This window comes from Gobius niger (genome assembly GCF_951799975.1).
Source record: "Gobius niger genome assembly, chromosome: 1".
NCBI lineage: Eukaryota > Metazoa > Chordata > Actinopteri > Gobiiformes > Gobiidae > Gobius > Gobius niger.
This window is the reverse complement of record NC_136852.1, coordinates 74,931,426-74,940,861: the sequence shown is the minus strand read 5'-3', so window position 1 is coordinate 74,940,861 and position 9,436 is coordinate 74,931,426. Positions and strand designations below refer to the sequence as shown.

At 35.3% G+C, this 9,436-nt stretch overlaps 1 protein-coding gene across 3 annotated transcripts in view; it reads left to right on the top strand.

The window, feature by feature from the left end:
- The first annotated feature begins 1,026 nt into the window (after nt 1-1,026).
- Nucleotides 1,027-9,436, top strand: part of ap1b1 (adaptor related protein complex 1 subunit beta 1) — a 70,766-nt gene continuing 62,356 nt past the window's right edge. For 2 of the 3 annotated variants that reach the window (XM_079560611.1, XM_079560609.1), the window contains exons 1-4: nt 1,027-1,090; nt 3,440-3,500; nt 7,010-7,115; nt 8,224-8,359. In XM_079560611.1, coding sequence (XP_079416737.1) covers nt 3,464-3,500; nt 7,010-7,115; nt 8,224-8,359 — 279 coding nt within the window. In that variant the 5' untranslated portion in view covers nt 1,027-1,090; nt 3,440-3,463. Of the gene's footprint in view, nt 1,150-3,439; nt 3,501-7,009; nt 7,116-8,223; nt 8,360-9,436 lie in introns of all 3 variants that reach the window. The other variant, XM_079560610.1, reaches the window with a different exon arrangement.

Genomic DNA, 9,436 nt, shown 5'->3' with positions numbered 1-9,436 from the left:
AGAGCATTTTCTCCAGTTCAGCTTTACCTAAATCCTGAAGGCCAGTGTAACGCCTCCTTTGAAAGCTAAGATCTACAAAACTCATCTAAATGGATCTTTTTCCTTCCTTTTTTTCCATCTTTTTTGGGGGGGGTTCAACTCATTTTGTCACATTTTTTGTCATTTTTTTGTCAAATTTTTGTCACATTTTTGTCATTTTTTTGTCACATTTTTTTTTCAATTTCTTGTCACATTTTTGTGACATTTTTGCCACCTTTTCATCAATTTTTCGTCACTTTTTTGTGAAAATTTTCTCACTTTTTTGTCACATTTTTGTAATTTTTTTGTCAACTTTTATTATAATGTTTTCTCACTTTTTTGTCACATTTCCATCATTGTTTTCGTCTCAAAGCCAAACTGGAGAAAACGTGCTCGGTTCAGGTGTGATAAAAATTTGACCAAAAAAATACAAAAATGGGACAAAAAAAATGACAAAAATTTGATTATTATTATTTTTTTAAATTTACAAAAATTTGATAAAAAATGGACAAAAAAAATTACAAACATTTGACAAAAAATGACAAAAAAAATGACAAAAAAATTACAAAAATGTAATAAAAAATGTAATAAAAAATGACAAAAATGTGACAAAAATGTGACAAAAAATGACAAAAAATGACAAAAAAATGACAAAAATGTGACAAAAAAAGACAAAAATTTGATAAAAAAAAATATGAAAAAATGACAAAAATGTGACAAAATGTGATAAAAAATGGACAAAAAAAATATCACAAAAATGTGACAAAAATGTGATAAAAAAATTACGAAAAAATGACAAAAAAAATAACAAAAATTTGACAGAATTTGACAAAATATGACAAAAATGTGACAAAAATGTGACAAAAAAGGACAAAAAAAAGTTACAAAGATGAGTTGAATACCCAACAAAAAAATGATGGAAAAAAAATCTGCTGACGTGAGGAAAAAGATCTCCTCTTAAGAGGTTAATGAATGAAAGTTGTGAGTTTGTGAGAACCCGGAAGTGCAGTGGGAGGAACCGAGGCCCCGGTAATCACCTCACCCCCGCTACAAGTGCTGCTACTACGTCCCGCTAAGACGCCCGTGTTCCTCCTCACCTTCTGCTCTGAAGTCAGGAGCTAATTGCGTCGGGTAAGGTTTGGAAAGAGGCTGACAGATTAAGAGCTTAACGATCCCGACTCAAATCTTCCCGTAAGCCGCTCCTTAAGAAGGTCATGCTAGCTGCGCGAGCGCCTGACACTGACAGGCACAGCGGCGGTTAGCGGCGGGCTAGCACCTAGCGTTAGCTTCATTCATCTGTCAAACTAGCAACACAACTGTGGCAAACATGCAGGAGTGGGCCAATCAGTTATGTGTGAGTAAACCGACACGTGGCTCCGGCTCCGGGGGGTCACGTACGGCCGTTTTACAGACGTGACCGGGGGAAACGCGGAGGTTTTTGTGGGTTTGGACGATGCTAACGCGGGTAGCGTGCTAATGCTAATAGCAACCGTCCAAGCTTCACTCGCTACAAACACTCGTCATAGTTCTGATCAGTGTGTGTCCAAACCCTGACGTTTCTTGTTGTTCATTTGTTTAGAGTTAGTGTAACTGTGCGTTTACATTTTAACCTGAACATTGTGTTTGTGTTGCTAACGGTAGAGCTGAGACTTTATCTGTTTTCTCCAACTTATCTCTAACCGTCTTCGTTATGATGATGCGCAGAAATGGTGAAAGCTTCTACTGTCAGTCTCAGAGGCTGTAATGTTTATGAACAGATCATTTATTTAAACATGTCATTCATTTGATGCTCTCATGTTTCACTATTAACCAACATATGTTTACTTTGTCAGTCCTCCGAAAGTGCACGTGACAGGCTGGCAGGTTTATGAGACATTGCCTGTGCTAAGTATTTATCAAAGTTTATCACCAGTAAAGTGGCCATTTTATGTGGAAAAGTTGAATAACATTTTGAAAATACTTAATAAAACATTGGTCCACAGATCTCAGTCATTTCTCACTGGCTCAATTCGTTTCAAAAGTTTAAATTCTGCCTCTTCGTCTGTCCTGGAATCAAAACAAACATAACAAAACATGTCAAACTGAAATCCTACAGCTGAAGCTTTTAGTCTAATTTGTCCTGGGTGTTTCCAACATTAGAACATGATCAAAAACAGAGTAATATCAGCCAGTGAAAATGACATTAAAGTAGGGCTGCAACTAACGATTATTTTGTCGTCGATTAATCTATCGAATATTTTTTTGACGGTTAATCGATGAATCGCTCGGCTGTGAACGGTGGAGGAAAATTGGATTAAAAAAATAAATAAAAAATCACATGAAGCTAAAGTGGCGCCGCTCGAGGACATGATGATGGAGCAAACTTAAAGTGAATGTTTGTTGGAGGCTCTTGGCGCTAATTCTGCTTCTGATTGGACGAGACACAGACGGATATTTATGAAATTTATGTCATTTTTTTGTCATTTTTTGTCATTTTTTGTCATTTTTTGTCACATTTTTAGTCATTTTTTTTGGTCATTTTTTGTCATTTTTTGTCTTTTTTAATCAATTTTTTGTCATTTTTTCCTCACTTTTTTTTGTCATTTTTTTCACATTTTTTGTCATTTTTTGTCTTTTTTAATCAATTTTTTGTCATTTTTTTGTCACTTTTTTGTCATTTTTTTGGTCATTTTTTTGGTCATTTTTTGTCTTTTTTAAATCATTTTTTCGTCACTTTTTTGTCTTTTTTTGGTCTTTTTTTAATCCATTTTTTGTCATTTTTTCGTCACTTTTTTGTCACATTTTTTTGTCATTTTTTGTCATTTTTTTGTCATTTTTTGTCTTTTTTAATCCATTTTTTTGTCATTTTTTTGTCATTTTTTAATCATTTTTTCGTCACTTTTTTGTCACATTTTTTGTCTTTTTTGTCATTTTTTTGTCATTTTTTTGTCATTTTTTAATCCATTTTTTGTCATTTTTTCGTCACTTTTTTTGTCATTTTTTGTCACATTTTTTGTCTTTTTTTTAAATCAATTTTTGTCATATTTATGAAATTTACAATATACAAAACACTACAGACCCAAACTATGAAAAACAAAGTAGGTTTTCATCAATAATACTACATTTTCATGTCGGTTTTGCTCTATTTGAGTCTGTGTGAACCAGAAAACGATTAATCAATCACTAAAATAGTTCTCAACCATTTCAATAATCGATTAGTCGTTTCAGCCCTACATTAAAGTTACCGTTTCTCTTATTCTTATATGTTTTTAAATCTTGAGCCCATGTGAGAAGTTGACTGCTGACTGAGGCTTTGCGACAGAGCCGTGCAGGAAAGCGCAGTTCCTTTGCTTTCCCTGTAGTTGCACTTCTGGTACTTCCTGTTGTTCGAGCCTCGTCTCCTCTGTCCAGTTTAACACATTTTCTGTTCTGTGGCTTTAAGGAGAACCGCCAGTTTGGATCCAAGATGACGGACTCGAAGTACTTCACCACCACCAAGAAAGGTCTGACCTCCACACACACACACACACACACATATACACACACTTTTGCTTTTTATCGGTGTCATAGATTAGCTCAAGGTCATTTTACAATCAAATAAAATCATTTCTCATGAGGTTTTCTGTTAAATTATGAGAAAACGTCTTCACTTTTGTCCTGCATAATAAATTACAAATCAAAATCTTACTCTTTGTGATCAGCAAGTTGATCGACGGCAGTTATTTTGTCACATCCTTTAAACAGGAATTCTCGTCTGTATCAGAAATGTGCGTCTATTTCGATTTATCTTTGTTTACAATACTTTGCGATAAACAACATATCTCGTCTTCGTGGGGCCTTATCTCCTGTAAACCTGTAGTTTAGACCAACTGTTGTTTTGGGACAAACCATGACCCATAATATATATTATCATTATCTATATCTTTGGGTGAGAATATGTTTCCTTAAGGCCCTGTTTTATATGTATTTAACCTCTTAACTCCCGCCGGAACCGAGAGCATTTTCTCCAGTTTAGCTTTACTCAAATCCTGTAGGCCAGTGGAACGCCTCATTTGAAAGCTAAGACCTACACGTCATCAGATTTTTTTCCATCTTTTTTTGGGGGTGTATTCAACGTATTTTGTAACTTTTTTGTCATTTTTTTAAATCCATTTTTTGTCATTTTTTTGTATTTTTTTTGTCATTTTTTGTCACATTTTTTGTCTTTTTCTAATCAATTTTGTGTCATTTTTTCGTCACTTTTTTGTCTTTTTTTAATCATTTTTTGTTACATTTTATGTCACATTTTTAGTCATTTTTAGTCATTTTTTAATCATTTTTTTGCCATTTTTTGTCACATTTTTTGTCTTTTTCTAATCATTTTTTGTTACATTTTATGTCACATTTTTAGTCACATTTTTTGTCTTTTTTTAATCATTTTTTTGTCATTTTTTAAATCATTTTTTGTCATTTTTTGTCACATTTTTTGTCATTTTTAAATCATTTTTTGTCATTTTTTGTCTTTTTTTAAATCATTTTTTGTCATTTTTTGTCACATTTTTTGTCATTTTTAAATCATTTTTTTGTCATTTTTTGTCATTTTTTGTCACATTTTTTGTCACATTTTTTGTCACATTTTTTGTCATTTTTTCGTCACTTTTTTGTCACATTTTTTGTCATTTTTTCGTCACATCTTCATCATTGTTTTCGTCTCAGTTCTGTCGCTATTTTCACTCCTTTTTTCCAGAAGCTTTTGGATTGGGGTAAAGCCAAACTGGAGAAAATGTGCTCAGTTCAGGCGGGAGTTAAGGGGTTAATCTCAAAGTGTCTCCTCACACAGATCTTGAAAATGATCGGAGAGAAAAGGGAAGCTTTGTTTCCTCCCACAGCTCGGTTCAGGGTGTGTAGAACTAAAGCCAGTTCAAAAGGTCACTTCATTTACTAATGTTCTTTTCAGGGACCGACCGATGTGGATTTTCGGGTTCCGATATCGATATGAAGGAGTTGGCCGATATTTTTTTTATTTTTATTTTTTTCCTAAATAGCCTAAAGTTAAACATTTATTGTTATAGTAAAGCAGGGATAGGCAACATCAGGCCCGGGGGGCAAATTTTTCTCACTTTTTTGTCAAATTTTTCTCACTTTTTTGTCACATTTTTCTCACTTTTTTGTCACATTTTGTCACATTTTTGTCATTTTTTTTGTACATTTTTCATAATTTTTTTTTCACTTTTTTCACATTTTCATCCTTGTTTTCGTCTCAGTTTTGTCGCTATTTTCACACCTTTTTTCCAGAAGCTTTTGGATTGGGGTAAAGCTGGAGAAAATGTGCTCGGTTCAGGTGGGAGTTAAGGAGTTAAGTTAATATCCCCGTATTCGCCATATGGTCTAATTCCACATCTCATTTAAAAAATATATCGATATATCGTCCAGCCCTACCCTTTTTATTAGTCGATTTTGGCTGATAGCCGATACTGAAAATATCCTAATATCAGCCGGCCGATATATCGGTTGGGCCCAGACTGTTAATGATGCTAGTTCGTTTTGCCCCCGCTGTAAAGCCTCAGATACGGATGAGACACTTCCTTCAGAGTTGGTGGAAAGTGTGTTTGAAATTCCCAGCATTTGTTTTTCAGGACTCTGGTGAGAAAGAGCTCACAGGTGTCATTATGTGTCTGCTGGATTTGCTTCAGTGTTGACTTATTGGGCCTTCTCACCCCCACCTGCTCCGTTTATCCAGGGAGGGGCCACATACGATACTTTAAAGAGATTACCCCGAGCTCGCCTGTGTTTGTTGTGCACACTGGTGTTGGCTTGATTTAAGGGATGACAAAATCACGTAAATGTTCACACGGTGCAGTGTTTTAGGTTCTTCTTGCGCAGCCTTTTGGATCCCATTTTCTCCAGTTTGGCTTTACCCTAATCGAAAAGCTTCTTGGGGAAAAAAGCACCAAAACAGCCACAAAAAATGAGAAGAAAACAAGGATGTAAACGCAACAAAAAAGAGACAAACGCAGCAAAAATGTGACAAAAATTCAACCAAAAAGTCACAAAAATTCAACAAAAATGTGACAAAAAATTCAACTAAAATGTGACAAAAATTCAACAAAAATGTGACAAAATTCAACAAAAATGTGACAAAAATTCAACCAAAAAGTGACAAAAATTCAACAAAAATTCAACAAAAATGTGAAAAAAGTTCAACAAAAATGTGACAAAAATTCAACAAAAATGTGACAAAAATTCAACAAAAATTCAGCAAAAATGTGACAAAAATGTGACAAAAATTCAGCAAAAATTCAGCAAAAATGTGACAAAAATTCAACAAAAAGTGACAAAAATTCAACAAAAATTCAACAAAAATTCAACAAAAATTCAGCAAAAATTCGACAAAAATGTGACAAAAATGTGACAAAAATTTGACAAAAATGTGACAAAAATGTGACAAAAATTCAACAAAAATTCAGCAAAAATTCAGCAAAAATTCAGCAAAAATTCAGCAAAAATTCAGCAAAAATTCAGCAAAAATTCAACAAAAATATGACAAAAATTCAACAAAAATGTGACAAAAACTCAGTAAAAAAAAACATAAAAAAGGAGACACAACACAGCAACAACGCGAGGAAAAAGATCAGTTTTGTGGGTCTTAGCTTTCAAATGAGGTGTTACACAGACCTATATAATGGCCAAAGACGACAGAATGCGTTTGGTTCAGGCGGGGGGTAAGAGGTTAAAGAATGGAAGGACAAAATGAACATTATTAATCTGTTTCATGGTTGGAGAGGACACATTTTTAGCCTAAGTATAAGAAAAAATATCGTTAAAGATATTATTTACTGATATCGAAAACTGTCACTTTACCCAGCCCTGGCACGTCGCGTCGTTCTCCGTCTTCGCCCATGCAAATGATTTCACTGGAGTTTTTGAGCGAAAACCCACATTTGGCTTGTTTTCCCCCGGCCAGTTTTTGCCAATGCTGAACTTTACTTCATGCTAAGGCCGTCTGTGTGACCTCGGTGTGTTTTTGGTGCAGGGGAGATCTTTGAGCTGAAGGCTGAGCTCAACAGCGATAAGAAGGAGAAGAAGAAGGAGGCCGTGAAGAAGGTGATCGCGTCCATGACCGTGGGCAAAGATGTCAGGTGAGATGTTACAGGATGTTAGGGTTGTGTCACATGAAAAGCAGTATTCTAATAAGTAGGGATGCACCAATACCGATACCGGTATCGGGCCGATACCACATGCTTGTACTCATTCTCATTCATGAGGTCCCGATACCAGAAACTGATACTATTTGACGTGTGGCCAGCGCAGCTACGAGGCGCAGCTACGAGGCGCAGCTACGAGGCGCAGCTACGAGGCGCAGCTACGAGGCGCAGCTCTCAGCTGAGGAGAGAAGAAGCAACAAACTGCAGAATAGTTTAGTGTAAACACAATAATCCACATAGAGCTGACTTTATTACAGACTGCGCTCTCTAAACCAGAGTCTGAGCTGGATTTAACCAGAGCTTAATGTTGTTAGCGCTGCAGCGTCTGCAGTGTTTACAACATACAGGCTAACGATGCTAACACGCTGCAGCGTCTGCAGTGTTTACAACATACAGGCTAACGTCGCTAACTCGCGGCTAACAGTTCTGGCCATTCTGACGCCGTTTTATGCCCAGGGGTTTATTCATCTGAAAAACTAACCCAGCGGCTAAAAAGTCCTCAGAAAATCCAAAGTAAAGACATACAGCATGTTTATATTGAGGGAAAATGAGCTGCAGCAAAACAATGAAAACGCTGTAGCTACTCGCTAAGTTACTACAAACACACGAGAAAATCTACAGGAGCTGAAGTAAAGACGAAAAGAGACCATTTAAGTCACATCTCAATATTATTGTTACATAAAAACACATAAATGAATAAAGCTCAGGCATTGGGAGCTTTAGGACATGAGCTTTTCTGTCTGTGATGGACAGAGACATACAAATAAAAAATATATTGAATGAAAATAAATAAACGGCATCAGCACAATTCTAATATAACTGCTCTTAAATGTGTCGCCGACTTTACTTAAGGAAATGTACATGAGTAAATTAACTCATTACAAACCAATCTGCTGTGGAAAAAGGAGGAGAAGAAAATGCCTTGTACTCGTATCTGTATTCGGTATCGGCGAGTACTTAAATCAAAGTACTCGTATCGGTTTTAGAAAAAGTGGAATCGGTGAATCTCTACTAATGAGCTTCATTTCCGTCCCCTCTGCAGCGCTCTGTTCCCGGACGTGGTCAACTGCATGCAGACGGACAACCTGGAGCTGAAGAAGCTGGTCTACCTGTACCTGATGAACTACGCCAAGAGCCAGCCCGACATGGCCATCATGGCGGTCAACACCTTCGTCAAGGTGAGGCCTCAGAGCAAGAGTTTTGTTTAACCCGTTTACTCCCACTTGAACCGAGCACATTTTCTCTAGTTTGGCTTTACCCCAATCCAAAAGCTTCTGGAAAAAAGGTGAGAAAATAGCGACAGAACTGAGACGAAAACAATGATGAAGATGTGACAGAAAAAGTGAGAAAACTTAGACAAAAAAGTGACAAAGATTTGACAAAAAATGAAGAAAAAGAGGCAAAAATGTCAAAAAAAAATGTAAGAAAAAATGAAGAAAAATGTACAAAAAATGGACAAAAAAATGATGAAAAATTGACAAAAATGGACAAAAAATGGACAAAAAATGGACAAAAAATGGACAAAAAATTGACCAAAAAAATGACCAAAAAAGACAAAAAAATTGAAGAAAAAGTGGCAAAAATGTCACAAAAATTGACGAAAAAATGATGAAAAATTGACAAAAAAATGACAAAAAAAATGATGAAAAAGTGGCAAGAATGTCACAAAAAAGGGACAAAAAAATGACAAAAAAAGACAAATTGAAGAAAAAATGATGAAAAATTTACCAAAAAAAATGATGAAAAAGTGGCAAAAAAATTACAAAAAAATGGACAAAAAAATGACAAAAAAAGACAAAAAATTGAAGAAAAAATGATGAAAAATTTACCAAAAAAAATGATGAAAAAGTGGCAAAAATGTCACAAAAATTGATGAAAAAAGGCCAAAAAAATTACAGAAAGTGACAAAAAGTGAATTTACTATTTGACAAAAACAATACCAAAAAGTTACAAAAATAAGTTGAAACTCCCCCAAAAAATTATGAAAAAAAAAGTGATGACGTGAGGAAAAAGATCCATTTAGATGAGTTTTGTAGATCTTAGCTTTCAAACGAGACGTTACACTGGCCTTCAGGATTTGGGTAAAGCTGAACTGGAGAAAATGCTCTGGGTTCAGGCGGGAGTTAAGAGGTTAAGCCCTGACCTCATAAAGCAAAACACAAACATTGATTTTTTCACTGGTCAGTGTTGATTTTTTGCTAGTTTTCCGCATAACAGCTTAGTTTTAAATGTCAGAGTAATAACAAAGATGAAAG